The 25484-nt window shown below is 38.6% G+C and overlaps 1 protein-coding gene across 5 annotated transcripts in view; it reads right to left on the bottom strand.

Moving 5' to 3' along the window:
• Nucleotides 1-5227: 5227 nt before the first annotated feature.
• PDE1A (phosphodiesterase 1A) overlaps nucleotides 5228-25484 on the bottom strand; it is a 164118-nt gene continuing 143861 nt past the window's right edge. For 4 of the 5 annotated variants that reach the window (XM_010713529.3, XM_010713528.3, XM_010713531.3 and 1 more), the window contains 6 exons: nucleotides 25265-25346; nucleotides 23573-23693; nucleotides 21702-21889; nucleotides 12407-12682; nucleotides 5770-5889; nucleotides 5228-5450 (listed from right to left, as the gene is read on the bottom strand). In XM_010713529.3, coding sequence (XP_010711831.1) covers nucleotides 5813-5889; nucleotides 12407-12682; nucleotides 21702-21889; nucleotides 23573-23693; nucleotides 25265-25346 — 744 coding nt within the window. In that variant the 3' untranslated portion in view covers nucleotides 5228-5450; nucleotides 5770-5812. The remainder of the gene's footprint in view (nucleotides 5451-5769; nucleotides 5890-12406; nucleotides 12683-21701; nucleotides 21890-23572; nucleotides 23694-25264; nucleotides 25347-25484) is intronic. The other variant, XM_010713532.3, reaches the window with a different exon arrangement.

Here is a 25484-nt window from a genome sequence, read left to right as displayed (position 1 = left end):
TTCCAAAATAGCATCTTTCTGAAAAGCAGCTGAGGTGTAATATTGCTCCTTATTAATCAAAGCAATGGGACAATGTGAACTCTGCAAAAAATAAATGGTTTGCAGATGGCTGTGTGCATCTTTAATAATCAGAAGAACACAAGTTAGAGCTTTAAATGCCAGAGAGTCTTTCTGCATCTTCTCCCTTTCAGAGAGCGATATTTGCAGTTTTCAAGGCAGTGAGGAAAGTGTGTTGGTTTCTTATTACATTTTCCCTGCAGCATAAATTCTATTGATGTGCTTCCCTAATCATGCTAATTATACTGCCATATGTTGCTCTCATCTTTCTTTTTCTCTCCTAATGGGACATAGATTCTCTCCTTTGAATATGTCATTTGTTTATTGCATTTATCAGGGGTTTTAACATTATATGGGACTTTTAATTGCTTTTTTAAACACTCTGCAGATTGAATATTAAAAACAGACATGAAGGTCAATTATAAATAATATTTAAATTGCTCATGTCATTTTTATTCTCTAATTTGCTGGGAATATCAACTCTGTAGCCCAGGTCCCATGCCCATTATTTGCTTGTGAACACACACACGTCCATCAAAACTACCTATGGCTGCAGTCACAGCTCTGTCCTACTCCAGATCACCTTGCAACTAGCCAAATAGGGGTCTTCCTCATACAGAAATGCTGAAAAAAAGATGCATCATCTATTAAGTCACAATTCTCACCATAAATTCACTACCATTCATTCCAGTTAAACTCTACTGGAGTACCTCAAGAAGTAGAGGCAAATGTTCATTTTTGACTGGAAAGAATAAAATAACTCTCTCTTAGAGGAGAGGGGTATCAAAGAAAAGGAAGAATAATTTCAATAGAAGAATTAAAAACAGCTAAAATTTCAGTAAAGCAGCTGAAAACAGAGAAATTAACAATAGCTAATTACAAGTTCTCCAACAGTAATCAGTCCTTATGTAAGAAATGTTGGTAACAGACTTCCAACTATCTTTTCGAGGTTAGGCTTTGGGGTGTGGCATCTTTGGTTGGTTGGTTGTTCTTTGGTTTGTTGAGACTTTTTTGTTTGATTGTTTTGTGTTTGCTGGTAGTGTTTTTTTGCAAAGTTTAATTTGCTTCAACAACTTAATTACTTAAATAAGTGACAGTTTACCAAACACCAAAACTTGCTTCCCTTCCTTTTGATTGAAGAGCTGAGCTGTACACCCTCTGTGTCTTATTGGAGTAGTGCCTTTGCTGATCTGTAAGAATGGGCTGTAGGAAAAGGACTTTCCTGAGCACAATACTTGCTGTATTTTGCAGCACAGTTCTTTTTTTTTTTTCCCCCCACATTTATTACTCTTTGGTTGTGAGTAGCCTTTTCATTCCCAGGGGACTTACTTAGAAGCCCAGAGTTCTGTAATGTTCTGAATGTTTGTCCTGGTACATGGACAAGAGGTCTCTTGAGACCCACTAAATAATTAAATGACCAGTAAAGCAAAATTATCCCAGGGAACTTGCTAAACGTTTCTGAGAGATGACACTTTCTTTTCTTTACGTTACTAAATGTTGTTTCTACTCAATTTTTAGGATTTGTTAGGTTTTGAAGGATTTGATTTTTCAAAGAACGATTTACAATTGGATACACTCCCCTCCCAAACAAATTTTGTCTAAAATTTAATGTAACTGTAATTTAACGTAATGTTAAGTCTTTTTAAATCTGCTATTGAATAATGTTAATATTATATTTTACCCTTTCTCATAAGTAGTGAATTGAAAACATATATTCTATACATTTCCACTAGGGATCTTGATTAATTTGTATATTTGATGTCTTAGTAGCGGCTTGTTTGTCTTCTGCCTTACATGCAACAGATGAAAGGCACCCGAGCATGTGGCTGAATGGAGCTGAAAAGAACTAGATACGGCATAGTTGTTCTTGATTTATTGCCATCATGCACCTTGTTAGAGTGTAATACAAGTCTGAGTCAATGGGATTCTTTCCATTGATTTCCAGTTGTAGTAGGTTGAGGCCCTGCTCCACTGAACTCTGCTAATAAAGCCTGCACCATAGAGGTGTCTCTGAAAACTGAACGCATTCTGAAGAATCAGTGCTGACCTGAATAGTACTGGCCAGCCCATGGTAAAAAGATTTGGGAAACAATGCATTTATTGGTTATGATTTCCTTCATATGAGGACTGACTGAGTAGCAGAGGTTAAAAAGGTAAAGCACATTGAGAGAAAGTGTTGTCAAGGGAGCTACAAGGATGCAAGTGAGTTGGTGCAGCAAAGTGGCACAGCTATGGACAAAGCATGGAGTGACAGGTAGGCAAAGGGCACAGGAACAGACAGCTCCGCTCTGCCACTTTTCAGAGACAACTGTATGGAAATAAGCAAATGCTTCAGTCAAGCAGATTTGTAACTAACAGTCAGGAGCTTCATGATCTTTGCCCTCAAATCAAATTTATTTAGGAATATCATCATAGGAAATACGGACAAATACAGCAGAATAGAAACACACAGTTGTAGATTGCCTTGTTGAAAATTAAATAAAAAAATACTGGCTAGATCATAAACCATAACAATATTACATAATATATTTATCAGATATCTCAAGATAAAAGTACAAAATAAAAATTTTGAGGGCTAATCTAAAGCTACAGCTCCTCAGTGTGCTCAATGCAGGGGTACATGCCCATAATGCTGTGGGAGAGATGCAGATATAAACACCAGTTCTTATGGCCCCATGCAATGCTTTGGTAGCGCAGCCTTATGGGGTTCAGAGAGAAAGTCCTGCCTGGGAGAGGCCCCCCACAGGAAGCTGCTCTGCCATCTGAGTGTGAATTCCACACAAGGTCATAGCCTTAACTGACACACAATGATTATGGTCTCCTCAGCCAAAGTAAATTTCTCCTCATCCAAACAATACGCTAAGCTTTGGGTTGTGTCTGGAAAAAGCCTTGCTAAGAATAAAGGAAGAAAGAAAGAAAGAGAGTTATCTGGCTTTAAAGGAAAACTAAGGACTCTTCTATTTCAGTAACACCTACCACAGTGATTAAGACTGTATAAAAATGAAGAAGTAGAATTATTTATACATTTCTGTATGAATGAAGAGTTAAGCAGGCACTGAGTGCCTCCTGTGAGCTCAGGAGCTCCTCCTACCTTCTGAAGGACACCAAAAGCCCCACAAGATGCTCCCAGCATTCTGCAGAATCTGCTATAAGTTCTGCTTGTATTTCCAGAAGAAGACTTTCGTATAGTATATCAATCACAGAAAGAAAAAGTCAAGTTCAGCTATGGTAGAAGTCTGAAATTGAAAGTACAATACAAACATTAAATTTGGATTGCTCCAAAGTTTTGGTCTCAGGGAATGATAAATCACAATGCTGATGAATGCACTGTCACAGACAAAGACATAGCTGGCCTAATTTTTAAGTATTTCTCTCAATTTTTGCACTTTTAAAATTTGGCAGGAACTGCAGATGCTCAACATATCTGAAATAAGATCCCTTGTTTTGAAAGAAAAGACATAAGACCAAAGATATCAGATCCTAAACAGGAAAGTTTTCTACTGCCACAGCATATGGCAATTTGCAATGAAAAAAAAAAGTTTGATATAAATGATGTCTCTTTTTTGGTGTGACAACAATAAGAAATATTTCATTATAAAGAAAAAAATGTGTCCAACATTCCCCATAATGGATTCAGAGGTGCACAGAGTGATCCAGGCTACTAAGGATTTGCTCAAACACTGCCAGAATATATAAATTCTTAACTCTTAGCAAAAAATATCAATTGCATTATAACATATATGATACAATTTCATTTGTTAACATTTCATTCTTCAGCTACACTGTACAGAACTTTGTCCATGCCAAATACAAGCCCTGGACCAGATACACAAAACAATTTAAATGCACTTTTTACAACCTATATGCACAAACATTTCTTAAGTTAAAACTACACACTCTAACTGTGCATAGCGTGTATATGGCTTACATATTCAACAACAGAAATTCCACCTTTTGGCATGCCCTTGCCCCAGGGCTCTGAGCTCATATTGTTCCCAGCTCAATTTCAATGACTCTGCTGTCAGAAAGGAGACAGTCAAAGGAAAAGAGACGCACATGCCCCTACGTGTGGGGTGGCTGCTTTACTGTTCCTTCTTCAGCCAGGACAAAACGCATTCTCTGGAGGCTGAGCCTGTGGTACATGGAGGCTCTAGTTAGGTTCCTGAAGCAGTGGATGAGCACCCATGGCTCTGCAAAGCAGGGAGCAATGCTGCCTCACAAGCCCTCCTCCGTGTGGCCCATGGCTGACTGCAGACTTGGTCATTGAGGTAATACAGGATCCAAAAAAAGGAACGCAGCGACCCAAGTTAACCAGGAGAGTGCAAGGTGAAGGGAGAGAGGAAGGTTCCTGGTTGGCCAGAGCAGAGGGAAGTGAGGTTGGGTGCAGGCTGCACGAGGTCCCATCAGGCTTGGTGGGAGCAGAGATGAATGTGGAACCTCTTCTGGGCACAGCTGGGCTGCAGGGCTCATTCCAAGACATCCGGCAAAGGTAAGCGCCTGTGTGCTCCGCTTGTGCTGCCTCTCAGAGAAAGATGTTCTGGTGTTTGAACGAAGCAAAGCTAAGGAGGGCTTTGTCGCATCCATGCTGTCACCTTTCCATTTGAGAAAACTCATTATATAAGGCCTCAGTGTTACCTTCCAGTTCTGGCTGAGGCAACACTATGCTTTGCTGGAGGGCAGCAATTTTTGTGTATTTGTGTAGCAGTCTCTTCTGCCTGTGAAACCATAAGCACCAGCTTCGTAGTAGGGTTGACACCAGTGCTGACATCTGACAAACACTGTAGGGCTGAGTATGTTTTAATCATAATACTGGATGATATTTCCAATACTGATTTGTTAAACACCATCTCCCTCCCTGTGGCAGACATGGGAAAGAATCATTATTCATGCAGGTTAGATAGTACAACTCTATGACTTCCTGCACAGTCCACGTACTTACATTTCCAGATATTTTAAGGAAGCTAACAAGAAGAACTTTCATGTTGCATGCAGCATGGTTGCATGAACAAGTGTCTGTGACAGTTTTTTGTTTTGGCTTTCGATTTCCATTGGATGCCAGTGGCAGTGACATGGAACAGCAATCCAGTGCAGATGATCTTTAACATGTTTTCACATGTCTCTTGGAAACAGCTGGTGTCAGTGATGCAACAAAGCAAGGTCCAACTTTGGCTGGAAAAATTATTTTGGCCAGTTTAAGAAAGCAGAATAGAAAAGGAAAAAGCAACAACAAATATGATGGAAATCTTGAGAGTTGTTCGGTGCGTTGAGTTCCCAGCTCAGGGTTTGATGTTTTACACTTTCGATCCTTTTGCCCAGTCTCCACCGAAACAAGATGATCTAAGTTGACAGACAACAGCCTCTGAGAGCATGGAGGTAGGAACAGTGTTCTTCTTCTGCAACAGAGTTCAGGTAAAAATTCATAAACAACAGATTTTTACTACTATTACCACACATTTCTAGTATTCAGTATACTTAACTTGAGGATGTTTTATTGCATGGTTATTTTGTCTCATATTAAGAATTCAGCTACACAGTATTATTTTTCCCTTGTTTTGGTGAATTGACTTCTAAAGGGACATAAAAAGTGGGTTGCAACATGCTCCAGACTCAAAGTTTTGTAATAAACCCACAACTAGGATAGAACAAAGAGAATAATAATAGCAATGAGCCAGCCTTTATGGTACCCTTATAAGAAAGAAATGACAAAAGTACCTGTCCTGCCAGAAACGTCAGAAGCTTTTAAGAAACAGTAAACCTAGTTGTGTACCAGTGCTTGATTCTGTTCCGTGGCTTTTACTATATCTTCTGTTTGCTTACAGTGTGTAGGCTCACCTGGAAGAAAGAAAAAGTGTTATTAAGAACTTGAGTGAGGAAGTGAAAGAAATTTATAGCATCTGCAGAGCTCTAGACAGGCAGTAATGTCTTTCCCCTTTCTTTTACTAAGGTTACAGTGAGGGTTCATTCACAGTTTTCTTTAACTGTTTTCTCAGCATAGAAAGTACTGGATTTAATTGACTAATTGTGGCTTATCTAAAGTGCAAAAGATAGAGTGAAAGCAATAGACTAACCATGAAACAAAAATGCAACAATGTGAGTGTTAATGAAGTGTTTGTTTGTGTTTTTTTTAAACTTCTAATTTATTGAAAAAATCGCAAATCACTCTTAGCAGAGCTGTGCAGTTTAAATGCTCTTCAATGTAGGCAACCAAAATAGGCACAAATTGCTCTCAGACAGTGGAAGATGCCAAATGTCAAGTTTTGAAAGTTTAATTAATTCAATCAGATAGGGAATGTGACACGTAGCAGCACAAGTAGATTTCAAACTTGGTGATACAGTACAACTGTCAAACCTTCAATCATTACACAGAGCTCCTGCTTAAGCTGTTCCTTGAATAAGCACTGCTGGAAAAATTGTAAACTGATTAAGGATAGTAGACATGGGGGGGAACGCAGCAAAAATTTCAGAGTTATATACTTAGCTTTAACTAATGGATGGAGTGATCCCACTAATACTGACTTAAAAATGTGAAAAAGGAAAGATACGTAAGTATCAAAAGCAGAGAAACTGAGTTGAGAGAAGGGGAAAAGTTTAGAAATAAAAATGAACATGGGGAAAACTTTTGAAAGACAAAAACAAAGGTATAAGCAGCTAGAAATGAAAGCAGATTATGTGTGATTTGAAAGGGAAGCTTCAAATCACTGAAAGACAGTGAGTTGAAGCTGAAGAAGAGGCTCAGAGTTTAGAAAGGAAAGAGAGTTCATGACCATGAACATGAGGAAAGAAAAAAAAATAAAAATGAATAGCCCTGGTGTGTTATTGCTGTGGGCTTGTGCAGCTTTACCACGGGTGTCTGCTGAAGGCTCTGCATGCTCACTGCAATACACTATGCTTGACAGTCCTCTACTGTCACCAGGGATGAATTTACCCATATCCTGCTTTACTACAGATTTATTGTCCCCTTTTACATTCTGATACTAAGGATTAATGTGGCTATCATCATGAGTGAAAAGTTAAAAGTGTGCCAACTAGCCATTATAAAATCATTGAAACATGAAGTTGTTTAATTAAACATAAGCAGTTTTTAAAATTAATGCTCCAATAAATCACCCAGGAGAAAACGAAAACCACCACTTAAATAAAATCACCTTCTAACAGTTCCACTTAATCTTGTAACATGCAATTAAACGATAGTGAGACTGAGGAAGGGGAGCAGTGCTGTGGAAGAAGATGCAGCAGTTCTCTCTTTGCTCTGACTGGGACACAAGGAAACAGACCCTGGTATAATGTGGTGGTAAATAACTGAGAAAGAGGAGTGATGCAAGGAGTGGAAAGAAGTGCTTTTTCTCTTTTTTTTTCCAAGGTGTGTTCATACTGCCCAGATAAATGTACAAAGAAAACTTAAAAGATGTGTATGCTCCCTTTTACTTTTCAACAGCTTGCAAGTGAAGCTGTTGAAAATACCTGCCCTTATTTTATAAAGTGGCCTGACTGGGTCTGCTGACCATTAAGACAGGTATAGAAGTGAGAAGTGGGGACGCAGTGCTGTGCAGGGAAAGATCCTACTGGGCTAAACACTGCTGTATCATGCGCAGCTCTCCCTTCTGGTCATCTCAACCACAACTTGTTTGTGAAGATGAGGAAGGGCACAGAAGTTATTTGCTCCTATCTGACGTTCATATGTTGACAGTAAGAAATGCCAGAGCCAACTCACAGGTTTTAGGTTGCTAAATAGAAAAGCACTTGTTGCACCATATGGAGGAATAACAGATGAGAGAAGTAAGATAACATTTAAGATTAATCATGGTTTCTGGACACAGCTGAATCTAGATTGAATACAGATACGTGGTGTCTTTTTGCCTTTAATTCTTCAGTTCCTGGTGTCTGCAGTGAGGTACCTTCCCTCTTTGCCAACAGTCTGTTCTCATTCTACATGCATTTACTTTTGCACGTAAGCATACATTGCTGAATTTCTTATTTTGCAGTTATACTCTTCTTGATCACTCTATTATTTCTCCCCAGCCTCTCTTTACTCCCAGGGAGAAAATTTTTTATGGGAAAGCACACATTGTTTATTATGATGACACAGTACATCCTATTTCATACTTCCTTTGAGACTTAAAAATTTATATAAAGATTGGAGAGGACACATGCACTATTGTTTTCCTTTGGTGTGTCCTATTCCATATACAAAGAATATCTTATCCTTACACTTCCACCTTCTGGATGATGCTGGATGCTAAGAATAAACATGTTGCATTCCTAATGCTCACACTGACAAGCAGTCACTGCCCATCAGGCATCATGCACTCCAACTATTGCAGAACATTATTTTAATCTTAACTACTTTTATAGTCTGAATTAGTGAATAATATCACCTTAAAGTTGCAATATCCATTTACTTTTTAAGTCTTATTTTTACTTTAAGAAGATGTTCTAAATAAAATATTAAAAAAAACATTTCCCATATGTCAACTCAAGGCATTTCTCACTTGATTCTACAACTAAAAAAAGCCTAAATTGTAGAATTAATTCAGTATTTTTCCATTGGAAAAATATAAGTTCAATGAAATCCTGTTTCTCATATAGTGAGAAGTACATTCCACGCAGGAAAACCAGCAGCAATTTGAGTTCTGATACAAATTGAGCATATATAAAGGTTTCCCTGAGGTTCCCTGTTTGTACCTCATAAGGGATTTTAATATGCCATTGATTTTTGAAAAATACATAGTAAGTGGGAAGTACTGTATTCTGGATGCTACTCATGAATGGCTGATTCTCCAATCCAGTAGAATTCAACAACTGCAGTATTAGACACCAACCTCCACACACACTGCAGCCGAGAAAAATCATGCAAAGCCACCAGTGTTATGCTCATTTAGACAACAACGACAGTTCAAGAAAAGTCCTTCCACTTACAAGAATAAGAAATCATTTCACTAACATAAAAGAAATATGAAACATTTTAATCTGAGGATTCCCTTTGGTATTGGATATTGCCAGCTATTTCAATACTGAGCTTCTGCTTTGTCTTTCTTTTCTTTTGCTGCAACATGGTGGCACTATTGCTGCAGAGGTACTTAGAGCTGCTGCTGAACCTCAGTCTTAATTCATTTTGTCTCACTACAAAGCATAGGTCCTGGTCTGTAAGTCTGCTGCCCCAGCCTCTGGCAGCATGTTGGTTTAACTGCAGGTACAAGAGCCCACATATGTCAATGAAACAGCAAAATGGCTGCCCTTCTGTCCTTAGAAAAGAAAGTCTGAAGAATATGACGACATAGTCTCTCTGTAAATCATTTCAAAAGACCGGAAAGTATTCAAAATAGTTTCCTATGACAGATTTAAATTTGGATAAATAGAGAAAATGCAAGAACGAAATGTTATTAAAGTGTAAATCAAGCAATTCAATGAAATAAAAACAGAACATAAATGACATGGCGACCAACCACTAAAACCCTGCAGTGGCAGAAAGCTCAGTGGAGATGGACAAGGGCAACGTAACATCAAATATCTTTAGATAAGTAAATCTGATATCAAGCATTACACCCTCAGCACATAGAATATCTAAAAGAACACATTCAGAGAGTGTTCAGCTCAAACATTAATATGCAACAGAAACCAGTCAAAACATCAAGCTCTCCACTTCCCTGTGATTTCTCTCTACTGGAATATGAACACAAAGAAGGAGATGGCTAAGAGCAAATTCAACATACTGCAGAGAACAGAAGTTTCACAGAAACAGATGTTACAAAATATGACAACAAAAGGCCTACAAATATCAGATGCCTTTTAAAACCAAAACCTAATCAATGTCCTTTTTCTATGCATTGTAGTACTCAAATATCTGCAACAGTGTAAATAAAAAAAACAACTCTCCAGGAAAAGGAGAAATCCAGCCTCATCTTGCAGTTTTCTGGCTGGTGGAACTAGGAATTACTTACGATAGATTCCACAAAAGATTCATGAAACTAAAAAATATCTTTCAGACTTAAGTTGGTTGACCAAGGATGCACAAGTCCACCAGAAAGAATTAAAAAAAAGTGCAAGATGCGAAGAACTGGGAACACAGACATTCTCCAAACAACAGTATCATTCCCTACGATGACTACATTCATTAACAAACTACAGCTGATGAATAGTTTCCAAACTATGTTTAAGAATTTGCTATAGCTGGGCACACGTTCTGTTAACAGCATGAGCAGCAGCCCCTAATTCTCATTCTCACTAGGAGGAAAAGGCATGGCTTACAGAAAAGGGCAGTCTGGAGAAAAATCCTTCCTTTTTGGAAAAAAAATCCTTTTGTGCAGATGATTACAATTTTCCAGTAGAGATGTTAAGTTTCTGTAGAGAAATGTACATTATTATACCGAAACCTTTTGTGGCTATCAGCTACAAAATCTGCTATGGCTCAGGTGTAAGCTGGGGGATCGCACTAAGTGGATGCCAGCACACAGCTCAACCCCTGATGCTGCCTTGGAAAATAATACACCAGTTCTGCTACTGTGTGACTGATAACTTGATGCATTATGTCTCCAGATTTATCACTCCTCCTTCCATGACTTGCTATCATCCCACAGCTTAGGTACTGTTGCCTCTTTAGTGATGCAAAGGGTGAGTGATATCCCTGTAAAAGCTCTGGTTTTTCATTCAGGACATTACCAAAACTATTTATATCCGTAAAAATGTCAGCTAAACCACAAATGTCTTTGTAGCTTCAAAGACAACAGACACAGGTTTTTCTATTGTACTCTACACTTAGGAGTGGGGAAATTTTTCTAGGGCACATAAGTTTCAAAATGAGCATTAATAGGAAAAAAAAATGGTACAAAAAATACATATCAAAGACAAAAATATCAATTGCTAGATGTATGGGAACTGCTGAGTCACAGCCTGAATCACTGATTGAGCACCTGGGGAAAGGACCTGGTCAGCCCTGGGTTGCACAGGTGAAGACAATTCAGCTGTGTGAATCCTTCCTTGATGAAGCTTTCCCCTGTGAACTTGCAATCTTCTGACACGGGTGAGCAATCTTCTTCCCTTCCCTTATAGCACCTTTCAATTGTGTTGGTCCTTCCATCATCACACCTTCGTTGTAATGCTTTTCCCATTGTACTGATCTGTCCAATTGCTACACTAGACAACTTCAAATGCTGTGGAATTAATTTTTGTGCAAATGTTTTGATTTAGAACCCTAAATTAACCATCTGTTATTGCTGATGGAAAAAAAAAATAATAATCTGTCAACAAAAGCATGAAAGCACTGAAATCGGTGGATGTTGGACTCCAGAATGAATAAGTGGGAGTTCTCCATAAAAGGAAGTGTTCAGAGATATGCCAAGTCATATACTTGTGTCTAGTCTAAGTCTTATAAGCATTTAACATCGCTGCTCACACATTGCCATACTTCTGGCACAATACTGCAAGGCTCACTGTTAACTAAGCATTAATGAGCTTAGCATTATTGGAAGAAAGGGAAACAATACCATTACATGCCTTAATTATTCCTATTACCTTAATATCTCAAACATACTGTAACAATAAAATATTCAGACCATATGAAGATAATATAAAAATGCACACTGGTTTCTCTTACTTCCATAAAACCTATTCATATCGCTTGGGCATCTTGAACTGATAATGTCATATAATGAACATATACCAAATCATAACCACCTTGTGATAAAAATACATGCATTCTAAAAATATATATATATATTCTGACATCATATGAATGTTTTGGTTTCTCTGCCTGTACAGCAGATTACAATCAGGAGACTGATTTTTCTTGAGAGGATGACCCAGTCCCATGCCTACTACTGTTGCAAATCACATCTATGTAAACTGATCAGAGTTAATTCCAAATTCACATTATATTTAGTACAACAGAAATGGTTTACAACATCACAGTCATATGAAGTGCCTCAGTTAAGGGTTTGCATTTTAATTGCACAAGAGAAATTACCTATAGTAACAGCAAAAGTTAAATAGTCCTGTTTTGGAAGTTTACCTGATTCTCCAGTAACAAAGTGCTATTTAACTGCAAACACATATCTTTAAATTTCTTTAAAATCATTCTTCTATTCAACTAGAAGTTTTGGTATTTCATGTAAAGGACTTTCTACTAGATACCAAATAACTAATATATGAAGATGATATTTGCTTATATCAATTGTCCTTACTTGATGGGTTTAGGACACTTTTGCTTCTACACACTCCTGAAGAAACTCTCTTACAACACTTTGTTTTAATATTTTACCACTGTCGAAGTTAGACAGGGAGATACCAGACACTGCTGCAGCTTCACCCTGGACAGCTTCATTAGATTGACTGGTGCTTTGTCATGAAGTATTACCATTCAGTGGGTCTGTATTCTGTGTTTCTTGCTGGGCATCGGTGAGATCTTTCTGGTTCGGATCAGAGTTAGTGCATTTTTCTGAGTTGGATTCATCACTCAGAGCAGTGTTGGAAGTGACTACTTGTAGGACGATGGGTCTGGGAGGACAGGCTGTACCATCGCTTCCCTGACTACTCTCATTTTGTCTGCTTCTTGTCTCTTCCTGTAACTGTGCATCTGTGGAATTTCTGCTCTGGTCTTTTTCCTGTTCATCAACATTTTTCACAAGTTCTTCTACAAAGAGGGAACAAAACATGCGAATTAGATATGAAGGATATGAAGGATATGCCACAGTTGTTTGATTTCAGAGTAGTGACTGAGTTGCATATGGGAACACTGTGAGCATCAACTTTCTACACAAGGACAGGTGCACGGATGAGTTAAATATAGGTCAGATCCTGATTATGCTATTGTAACTGAACCATAGAGGTCAGACCAGAAAGTAGGCTGCTAACACGTACTTCTTGATCTGGAGGTAATATGAGCAGCAGCAACAAATACACTGTATGGTGAAGGGTGGGAATAGGAGAGCCTCATGCCGAAGCACCAGCTTACCATAATATGACTGGGAAGAGCAGATCTCACCAGTTCTGTAATGGAGAAGGGACATGGAGAGAAGCACCATTCCAGGAAGAGGGAGGCATCAGCACTGAAGGGAAGCCCTGAAGGGCGTTTGTCTCTCAGGTTGGAAAAGCCCAACATGGCAACTAGTAGCTTAAGCCAAAACACATTTCAGAGGTCTATATGCATGCAATCCATTTCTGCTGCCTCCATGGCTAGCAAAACATACAGAATGGGAAAGGAAAAAAATACGACAAAAAAATTGTGCTTCAGGGGTCAGCAGCACCAGGAACAAAAAAAAAAAAAAAAAAAAGCTACACAGAAAGCTCTATTGCATGCTCCATTGCAGAGACTCTGCAGTGAAAAGTACAAATGAAATGGCCAGAGTGAAAGGAGACAGAAAATAGAGCAGCACAGGGAGGTCATACAAAGACAAACCAAAAAGATGAAGAAAACAGAGAATGGAAAATTCACATAGAGTGAACAGTCTGATTAAAAATAACCTATATTATACTTCCTGGCATCTTATAAGAAAAATCAAGAAATTGCAAATTTGAGAAATTTTGTGGTAGAACCACTACTCTTGTTATTAGAATCCATTTCATAAATTCAGATTTCAGAATCTGCATGCTATTATAAAAGATACAAATTCCTCCAATTTAAAATGTGCAAGCATTGCAGGCTGAACAATACTTAAAGAAGCGTTTGGGATAAAGACATTGAGAAATAGGAAAAGGAGAGCTGAGGGGAGACGTTCCTGCTCTCTTCTAATATCCGAAAGGTGCTTCCAGTGAGAGCGGGATTGGTCTCTTCTCACTGGCGACAGGACAAGGGGAAATGGCCTTTAGTTGTGCCAGGGCAAGTTTAAGTTGGATATCAGGAAAAACTACTTTACAGAAAGGGTTGCTAAGCATTGCAATAGGCTCCCCAGGGAAGTGGTTGAGTCGCCATCCCTGGATGTATTAAAAAACGTGTTTGGATGTGGTGCTTAGGGATATGATTTAGCATAGGGTTGTTAGTTAGAGTAGTTTGGTTAGGTCATGGTTGGACTTGATGATCTTTAAGGTCTTTTCTAACCTGAGCAATTCTATTCTACATACCTAAGGCTTTTGTCCCAAGAAACTGATTTATAAGCTATATTTGCTCCCATATGGCAGAGCTACAATAATCTTTCCTTAACTTTATAAGAAACCCAAGGAAATTTCATAATACAATTTTGGATGTTCAGTTGCATCAGTAAGTTGAGGAAAGGAAAGCTAAAATATAATTACATACACATACAGAAAAGGGAAGTCTGAAAAATGTAAGTTAAAATAATTCTTATATAAAAATATGTTAAAATTGTTTATATGTCAATTCATTTAGACTTTCTTGGAGATGTTTATTTTCTGTGCTCAGCATAAGCAAAAACTTGAGTAGGGTTTTCCTAAAGGTTTCTTTGAAGTGCCTTTGACTGTACCTTGACCTATCTCTAATATATTGATTAATCTAACAATGTTACTGATTTAGGTATTTGTTGTTAGAACTGTAGTATTAACTTAGCTCACTCTACAAGAGTTGGAACATAAATATTCAGCAGATTATAGAAGAGGCTCAGACAATGAGAGAATAACTATGATTCATGAGAGGCACTGCTGAGTTGATGCCACTAGTGTGAGAAAAGCAGATTGGCAGGAGGGCTGGACAGGAGCAGGGCAGAGCCTCTGGCTCCATCCGACCACTTTGGGGAGGGGACTTCACCCCGCACTGCATTTCTAGGAAGAGCAACTTCCTGCTCCTCCATGGGCACACCTTACTATGGCCAACCAGGGATGGAAATGGGGCATGATAAATGAATGAAGTAACCTAGCATTTGCAAGTTTAATAACGTTAGGTAACAGATCTGTCCAAAGCAGGTTAGAACATATCTGCTTATAACTTGTTATAAGCATTATATTCATTTAAGTCAACATTGTGGCCAGCAAGTATTATTTGCTCTCATTCAGATAAAGGCAGGCAGTGAACTCAGAGCAGGCATTAACATTGTTACACTTCTTGCTCTCTCCGTTCCAAATCTGGAAAAGTGCCTGGAGCCAGCATTATTTACACATTCTCAATGGTTTGGTTTTCTTTACAAGAACCCAAGTGCAATCATCAAAATTTCTTAATGTTCGTCTGTAAAACATTGCCTCTCCTAAAAGATCTGTTAGCAGTCAATCACACCCTTCTTTTTGGTACTTCTGTTCCAACTCCTGAACTCCTGCCATAAACCACTATCCTTCACAAGAAGAAACGACGTCATTTGATAAGTAAGCACCACACAAGTGGTGTGTTTCATTTCGTGTGTTTAGGCTGGGATGCTGGCAAAGTAATTTCCATGCTTTGTTTGGAAATCTGTCAGGAGCTGTGATCTAACAGCCAACTTCCAGAATAGCTGAAACATTCTGGTACTCAGTACTTCCTGATTTTGAGGGTTTTGTAGTTTTTGTTTGCTTGTTGTGTTAACCACTGAGGATGACTTCTCTACCCTTTTCACCAAATACTACTCTTCTTTTGTTAAGTCACTTTCTATTTTTGGCTTAAGTATCTGTAAAAGTGGGTTCTTTAAATCACAGGCCCTCCTTGGATTGCTTTACAGTTCTAGGGGAAAAGCAATCTTGGTAGCACGCTGATGTTTATAGCTACTGCTAAGTGCTGCTATACAGAACCAGTTCTCAAAGAAGGGCCAAAGGAGCTGGGAGGGAACAGAATTAGGACAGCTGACTCAAACTGTCCAAAGGGATATTCCATACCATATGGCACTGTGTGGAAGCAGTTCTGAAAGAGGTGGGAGTTCATCTCATTCTCTTCCACTGCTCAGGGGGCTAGCTGGGCATCAGTCAAGGAGTGGCAAGCAATTCCTTGTGCATCACTTTTTTACATATATACATATCATCATAACTGTTTACTAAGACAGAGAAAAGGAAAAGGAAAATGGTTTTTTTTTCAACCCATGAGTTCTACTTCTTTTTCTTGATTCTCTCTCTATCCCTCTGGGAAGCAGGGGACTTAATGTACAACTGTGTGGTGCTGAGCCACCTGCCAGGTTAAATCACAATAATGTCACTTGGTGTTACAGACTCCCTTTGTATATTACCACAAACTATTTGATTTTGTGGATTGTTTTAATTGAAAAATCTAATTCAACAAAGCAGAAACAAAGGACTGGACCCAGGATAACATGGGAAGGAATGCCATCTTTCCAGATGATGCATTCTCACATCTGCCATTTTAAAGAGAGGAGAAAGAGAGCAGTAGTAAACACAAAAACCATGCAGAAAACAAGACTGGCCCTGATGTCTATGCTGCTCTTCAAAAAAATTTCCAGGATTTCCCAAACAACTGTGACTGGTTTCCTGTCCATTTCAAATCCAAGAGTAGAAGGCAGCAACCCACAGACTTATTTAGAGACCAACTCCTTCAACTTTCACCTGCTCATATGCAGATTTCATCATAGCTATAGGAGTACGAAAAACTACTGCAAACCATGTAATCTGGTGGTGCCAGATGTCACAGCATTGCGACATGCAGAGAACATAACAAAAGGATTCATTAGCCATCAAAACTTTTTACTTAAGGACTTGGTTAGAAGTAAACCTCCACTTTTTAACTTCCCTTTTGCTGTCTAGCTGTAAGTACAGGAATTTTAATGCCAGAACTTTGGGGCTTGGGGGACAAAAGGGACACTCCATCCTCCACCTGCTAGAGGGGAAGGTTCCCTGAGCCATGTACAGAGGCAGGATGGCTCTGGTACATGACGTGGGGGATGTGCAGAAGGTTCTGCTTTGGGTTCAGTTACCATTCCTCACATGTGATTTGAGAGATATCACCAACACAAAGCATTTTCTGACCTTCCTGGCTCAGTCCATTTACTGCACCTACTCAGACTTCAGAAAAACCTCTTTTCCCCACTATTCTTAACACTAAGTTTGCTCAAAGACTGCTTTTGACTGAAGCATTTTAGCACTACAGTTAAAAATCACTGTCTCTGGTCGTAGCTGGAACTTCATTAGACCTCTGAATTTATTTTGTTCAACAGATTAAAACAGTCTATTAGAGTAGATTTCATGCACCAAACTGTCAGTCGATTTCCATGACTGTCACACACATCCTCCCACCACCCTAGCGGCTGCTAAATCACATTAACATGCCATCAGATTTTTGCATTTCAGCAGCTGTTACTCTCTTCTTATTAGGGAGTCTACAGAGATGAGCTTGCAGTCAAAATGGAGCTAAACCTTGTGGTTATTGTGGCTGGAAGGATGCAGGATTAAAAGTGCCTGAGGGAAGCCTGCAGGTATGATCCAGAGGTCTTTCAGAAGAGGCATCTGTTTTCAAAGTTGCAGCCCAGGGAAAAAAAAAAAATGCAAAATAATAATAATAAAAGCTAATAAACTGACCCACGCTGCAAAGATGCGACTGGTTTTCTTTTTCCTTCAAATGAAGCACTGGGAACAATGAACAACAGTGCTGTTGTATTATCCTGCAGTGGAACATCTGCATGCTTTAGTGATGTGCCCATCCAACTGGCATCCGGACCCTTGGTCTGTATACCGCATTCTCTTCTTCTATTATATGATCTGGGTGAGTGCCCTAAGCTGTCTCTCCTTTTGCTCAACTGTAAAGTCAAGATCATTTGTTATGCTCCTAGTAGAACTGCATGACAGTTAAATGTTTCCAAACAAGTTGTCTCTTACTGACTTCTCATAGGTCAATAACTCTCAGACTCAAAGTTGACTTAGCAAGCATCTCCGATGAAACAGCCTCTCAGAATTATCTTTACTGTTATTTTGCTTTAACTATCACACTTTCAAATAGCAGCAGTTAACACCATTATGTGTTAGAAAAAAAAAAAAATCAGGGGATGGAATGGTTTCTTTATCATGGTGCTGTGTTGAACAAAGACAGATTATCTGGTGATTAGGGGTTTGGAATATTAATTAAACATCAAGGCTTTCAAATTAGAATCCCAGATGTTTGATCATTATGGTAATTCCCTGTTAACAAAACTCCCTGAAAGGCCGAGACACATTCCTCTAATTCTCCAGTGGTGAAAGGTTGAGGACCCTTAGGCTATAGAGCACTGAGCTCCTCTGCATCAATTATACAAGACAAGGTTTGTTTTTGTTTTTTTTTCTTTTCTTTTTCTTTTTTTAAGCAAAATGGAGCCATCTCTTTTTGAAAGCCTTCTGTTAAGGAAGCTCACAAACAGCTGCTAGGTAGATAAATGGTTTCCTTGCTAACACAGGCCCTCTCAAAATAAAGCACTTTACTCTTTGCACCAAGCTGCTTGCAAGTCAAGCAAGTCAAGTCAACAGTCTCACCAGGATCTTTTCAGGGAGGGGCAGCAGCAGCTGGACCTGCTGGGTCTCCCATCAAACACCACATCAGTGCATCCTGGTCTTCTACTTTAAGCATAGGAGTCAGATTATTTACCTCAAGCCTGCAGCATCTACAGTACTGCCTCCAAGCCAGAGCTGCACCTACAGCCTTATCCTGCTAAGGTGAGAAGCTGAAGGAAATGCAATTCCTGCTCAGGAAATCATAAGGATCGTTGCTAGCTTTTATTTGTTTTTATACATCTGTACCACCATACATTGTAGAGACAACTCTTCTCCTGAGTCTGTGGACTAACCTAGTGGTCTGGTAACAGCACCTAGTAACTGCAAACCTACAGACAAGAATGCAGATTGTTGTTGTAAAAGAATGAATACTATTAGTCCCAGGCCACTCAAAGTGTTTGGAGGTATACGTTAACAGCCAGCCTACCTACCAGGCATGCTGTCCCTCAGGCACATCACCCTCTCAACAACCTCAACTCATTGTGGTTTGTAATAAGTTATCTATTTAGGAATAACTCTAGCAACAACAACATTTCTTTTACCTAGCAGTAATGTACTTGTATTTCTTCCCACAGTAGGTGCTCCTACTGACATAAGAGTAAAATACAGATTCATACATATGCCCAGAGCAGCCTAATAACTTCTCAGCAAGCAACAAAGTCAGAGAAACTGACAGAAGATCCAGACAAAATAGGACAAATAGCCCCAAGTTCAAGATGTCACATAATTGACTTAGAAACTTAGTTAAACTTAAGTGCAAGCTGACAGAAATTTCAAGTAGAAATTGTTCAAAAACACTTCATTGATTACTACATGTTAATTCTGCACACTTTGATTAAGAATTTTCAGCTTTAATAGAGTACAGCCTCAGAGCAGGTATACTGTTAATCCTGACCAACTGGGGAAGATTCCTTCCACAGTTACATGACAAAGAACATACATACTACCTTAGGTACTGCTCTATAGATGCTGCTTACATTTCCTTACTGAAAAATTCTTTTATTCTTTTCCAGCAACCCTTTGTGCCCATACATGGAGTAAAAGTAATAGTTTGCAAAAACATAAATGGAAAATAACTTCCACAAACCTCCCATAGCTTTTATTTTTAAAAAACACAGAGCCTATGTACTGTACCATGATGGAAAGCACAGCAAAGCAGCAAGGTCCCAGGCTGCAGCAAGTGAGGATTTGCTCAAATGCAACAGCCATCAGCACAAAAATAAAGAAGCTGCTTACCTTCAGAAGGCTTCAGGTATACAAGGATATCCAGTGAGATACCCTTGCCTCCACTGCCAACTTTTAAATGAGGTCTGGGAAGGGGTGGATCCTGGCTACACCCCTTCTAGCCGAGCAGGGTCACTGCATACACCTGAGCTCCCCTGGGTTGGCCCTGCCTTCCCACCAGGTGCTCAATCACTGGTTCAGACCCTGATGTAACATTTCTGCTGCAGTACAAACAAAATAGAAGTCTGTACTCAAAAGTTTGGGTTTTTTTTGCTATTGTAGGGATATCTAACCTAGAACCTAAGCAAGAAATCTGGATATCTTCATGCTTTTCTAGCCTCTACAAGTTATTTCACTAACTCATCAGTTTTTTCTAATGAACGCTCTACTGTAATTCCGTAATTCTGGTCAGGAAATACCTAAACATACTTCCTCAGATGATGGAGGAAAAGAAGAGGATCTTGAATGTTAACAGCTCTGTTTCTCACAGTAGAAAATGTCTGACTTCTTGGATTTGGATCTTGCTGGGACTCATAGCAATATTGACTGTATGGAGAAACAATCGCTTACTCCATCAATACTGTCCTGCACCTGGAGAAGGCACTGCAGGAATACTTTGTGGCAGACACTGAGTGCCGTGCTCTCTGTGAGGGGCCCTGTGACTATGAAGGCTACAACTACCTGGAGTACAACGCAGACCTGTTCCAGGCCATGACAGATCACTATATGCAGGTGCTGAGCTGCAAGCAGGGCTGTGTCACAGAGCTCGCCTCGCAGCCTGGCCGGGAGAAGCCCCTGGAGGATTTCCTGCCCTCAATTTCAACTACTTGCAGTTTGCCTATTACAACAATGGGAATTATGAAAAAGCAATTGAATGCATCAAAACATACTTGCTCTTCTTCCCAAACGATGAGGTGATGAACCAGAATTTGGCCTACTGCAGGACAGTATTGCTTAAACCTCTTGCTGTGAGAAGCTCTGTCTTTTCAATGGCTGTCAATGGTCCAGGCTTACATGACTGAATCTATTAGTAATTTATAGAGAAGTACAAAGCAATGGAAAGGAAGGAGGAATTATCTTTTTAATAGCGCTGTACCCCTCCATAACAATACACCAGAATCCTGATGTACCAAAATCAAAATGGCTGGCTAGCAGTAGATACAAAAGAAGCTTGCTCTTAGTTTTCTCTTACCAAGAATATTCGTTTGCAATCTAGCACTACGTGAGATTTTAGCAATGCCTTCAAGAGAAAAAGCTGCTGCTGTGGATGATGGTATGAAAGACAAGGCTGGCACTGAGTACCGGTATACCATTCCCTGCAGTCAGTGTGAGATCACATACAGTGAGACAAGTCCCAGCACTGAAACACTGTACCGAAATGTGCCAGGTGCTTACTTAGAAACAGAACAGACTGTGAAGATAATATGTTCCCAAATGGCATTCAACTAACATGGATCAAGGTGTTCACCCAATAATTATCACAAATCATTGTACTTAGATGACTGCATGCCCAGACAATTTTCAGGTATGGCTCATAAACAAAGACCCATGATGTAGGTTTGGCTTTACTAACTATCAGCTGGAAATTAAGAGTCATTTTCAGCCTTGTTTGGGTCTAATACATTCTGAGATTGATCAAAACTTTCCATTCACTGGGTCATTTAAATAATTGCCTACATCATAATCCCAAGAAGCCTGCAATACTGAATTTTGTTCCACACAGTGTGGAACAAATAGCATTTGTAATGGAAAATATATCTTCCACATTTTTTAAGAAACATGGTAGTACATAATACTTTGAACTACTGATTTTGGCATTTAAGGTGGATGTCATTATCAGTTACGATTAAAAGTGCAAAAATGCACATTTCTAAACCAGCCTTCTAAGGATTAGCTGAGCAATACAGGGCCTTATTGCACAGGTTGTATGATTTCCCCTCATCCCCTGACTACTTACATCTCCTTACCTTATATGCAGGGCCACCTAAACAGACATGAAATAAAATACATGAACACAACTGTTTTTGCAGGTTGAGGGAAATTCAAAAACAAAATTAGGAGAGGTCTTAGAAAGTAATCTATGAAAACTTCTTCTTACTATATCATACCTTCTACTGCTAATTCCTTCCATCTTTCTTTGTTTGCTTGAATTATCTGCATCAAGTTGTCCCTAAAGCTTCTTAGGTCTACAGTTGCTAGGGAATTTTCTGTGTGAGCTGCTCCATCACTTGTTGTACTTCTAAAATTGTGTCGTCTTTGAGCATCAACGTTGCTTACTGCTCCCAAATTATTCTGGCTGCAGAAAGAAAAAAAAAATCCTAAACTACATACAAAATAGAGCATATTCAAAAATATATAAGCAGTTCATTTAAACCAAATTATTTAGGACCTGCATGTAATCACTATGTAGAGATGAGTGTCTTCACCAAAGGATGTCTAAGATACGAGATATTTCCAGAACTCATGAAGCTGTAACCTGAGAATTATTCTTGCCAACCTTTTTCCAGGAAATCTTTGAGGAAAAAAAAAATCAAAGTGACAGCTGAAAATACATTACTTGAATGTTGGATCCTGAAAGAATGTTTATGGAGTTATTTTGGAGCAGCTTCTTAGTTACGTTTTTAAACAGTGAATGGTATCTGGGGACTCACAGGAAAGATACATGATTGTTAATTGTTGTGCCATTTTAAAAAAGCAAGACATGACAGGATATGGACATAAATGCATTTAGTTCCAGCTGAAAATTCTCTTCATGTTATATGGCTTTGTAGTAAAAGCAGGATGGAGTGGCAATAAAATGCAACCCTTCTAAACAATATGAAAGCAAAATACTAAGAACTATTATTATATTAACATTAATAAGAAAAAAATGGCTTTAGTCACTACTCAAATACTACTGAAGCTATTCTACAAGTAAGATAAGGTACAGGAACAAACTAATTATTTAAATGTGAATATGCAGATACATGTCCAGGTGTAGTAACTTTCTTCTCTATTTTCATTTCCTTTTTTTCTTTTCTTTTTTTTTTTTAATTGAAAAAAGAATCAAACTTATTTCTGCTTTTTCACAGGTAATCACATTGACCCATGACTGTTTTGTAGACACCTTTCTTCATGATGCAAAAATGAAAAGCTTGATAGACAAAAAACAACCAAATAAAAAAAAGCCAACAACAAGCATCTCATTTATAGTGCATTTAAATTTCACAAATGGAATATAAGCAGAGTCAATATAAAGTAATACTAGAATGGGAAAGTGAAGAAGGAAAGTGACCTATAGCAGCTTTATCAGGCAGTGTAGTGGTAGAAAAAGGTATTGGCTCTAAATTAAAAGAAAGAGGGTTTAAGTTACATATGAAGAAGGAATTCTTTACTCGGAAGGAGGTGGGCACTGAAACAAGTTGTCCAAAGAAGCCTCCATCCTTGAAGACATTCAAGGTCAGGTTACATGGGGCTTTGAGCAACCCTGTATACTGCAAAGTGTTTCTGCCCATAGCATGAAGGTTGGAGATGGATGGTCCTTAAGGTCCCTTCCAAGTAAAACTATTCTACGATTCTATGAATATACAACAAAAGAAAAAACAGCTTCAGAAAAGAACCGAAGATGTTTTCACCACCTCCACTTCCAATTGTCTGTCAAAAATCAAAGAACTGTCAAAATTTTACTGAAAAAGGCTTAAGAGAACAAAGATAACAAAGATAATAAAGAAAGAAAATGCTGGTTTTAGGTATGTGGTAGAAAAAGAACCCATATTTTATGTATGCATTCTGTTCTTTACTGTGGTTTTGCCTTTTCAAGTGCAAGCTCATCCACAATCAATGGAAGAGTAACATACTGCAAATACAAGATAGTACCACATGATGGCAACACTGTATAGCTGTTCATATTACTTGTCCAACTGATGAAAGTACTAAGATAATTCTGAGAAGAACATTACGTTAATTTTGCCAGTTCAAAAAATAAGCAGTGTATTCATACCCGGGTGTCCCAAATGCAGAACTTTCAGATTTTGATGCTTCCTCTATAAGAGGCATAACAATTTTCTCCATTGAGTCCGTAAGAAGAGAAAACGTTGGTTCTACTATGAAATCAATGAAACCTAAAGGGGAATTAAAAAGAAAAAGTCAGATTTTACATTTTCACAGCTCTCATTGCTCAAAATAAATACTTGATATCAAACTGATTTTATTATTGTAGTACTGATTCAATATATTAGATATCATTCATTTAATCAAGGAAAAAATGCAAAACTAAACAGAAAAACAAAACAACAACAAAAAACAACAACTAGTGAATCTGTGCAGATATAACTAGACAATAATTATAGCTTTTCATTTCTTTTTCTTGTAAATTTTATGTACTGCAGAACACACCTACCATTTTAAAGTGAATATTAATTACCGAATAGAAGGGAAATAAAGCTGAGCCGAGAGGATAGAACTCATACTACCTCCTTTATCATACACAGTTTCTTGCCAAGGAGTTAATACTTCAAAATGCTGTTTATTATTCTGTGGAGGTAAAGTGTTATCTCATAGTATGTAGGAGTGTTCTGTCAAATCAGTGAAGAGAACAAGTAATATCCCTAGGAGACAGCATTCATCCCACAGTTCTGAGATGTCAGCTCTGAACAATGTCTTTTACATTTTAAAGTGCTTGTCAAGGTATGGAATGACATAGAGAGAGAATGAAGCATTATTCTCTACTGAGCACTTAAGAGGAGAAGAAAAAAAAAAAAGTGGAAAAAAAAAAGCTAAAATGTGAACTAGCAATGGATTTCCAGGAGTATTCATAAAGCACAAAGGTGAGCAGTGGTGCTTCAGCCTAGGATCCAGCTTCCTTTTTACAGTGGGTACGATGCTTCAAATCCCGCTCAAACAGAATAAAGGATGCTCTGAGTGACAAGATCAGACAGGATGACATACTTCAATTCAAGGATTCACCTGTAGATTCTCTGCAGGAGCTCTGCACTCACTCACACAACAAGTACAGCTGTTAATACATATGGCTTCATATAATATGCATCTAGAGTATGCCCTTCTAACTAGCCCCAGTGATTTTTACCAATTTTTATTTCATTATTATTGCTGAAGAAAATGGAAGTAGAGATAGCTAAGACATGTATTTACAAAAATGGGAAAGAAGTTTGGCTATTGCTGACCAAAATGCAACTAAAATTGATGAAAATAGAATGCAGTGATCCTTGTCAGCCCAGGGAGGCTTGACTATGCCATGCCAGGTCTCTCAGATGCAATCCAGCCATCTGAGGTATGAACTAGCCTTAGTTGAGCTGTATCTACAAAATGGTACCAGGCTTTTAGATTGTAGCACAGACAGACTTTCAGGTTCCTGAGCAAGAACCAACCTGTTTGAGGGCATGGTCTACTAAACTGTAAAAAGGAAACAGTATAAGATAGGCTCATGTCCAGTACTTTGGTAAACACCTCTGCTACCTAAAACCTCCCTGGCATCACACATGCTCAGTAACTTCATATTCTTTTGAGATGAGTGCATTGTGGCTTTAAGGGCAGTTCAGTGAACAAATGGATACAAAGAAATACTTTCTGTATGATGGGATTTTTAACATTTAAAATTCATAATGGGTGTAGGAAAGGTCCGCATGATACTGCAAGCACGTACACAGGGAAGAAAAACACAACTTGCCATTACCTATTTGGGACTGAGCTACCAAAGTAGATTTGCGGTCACAGAGTGGGGAAAACTGAAGACCTAAAGCAGCCTCCTTGTCTCCCTGAAAACAACAATGTTTAATATTATAAGCACATACTTAATAGATGGAAAGAGAGACAAATCTAAATACTATGAGCATTTATTCAACAGGTTGTTTTCTTCACTTATATTCCTAAACAAAATTAAGCCATGGGCAAAA

Source organism: Meleagris gallopavo, chromosome 7 (genome assembly GCF_000146605.3).
Source record: "Meleagris gallopavo isolate NT-WF06-2002-E0010 breed Aviagen turkey brand Nicholas breeding stock chromosome 7, Turkey_5.1, whole genome shotgun sequence".
Lineage (NCBI taxonomy): Eukaryota > Metazoa > Chordata > Aves > Galliformes > Phasianidae > Meleagris > Meleagris gallopavo.
This window is presented reverse-complemented; position numbering and strand designations above follow the sequence as displayed.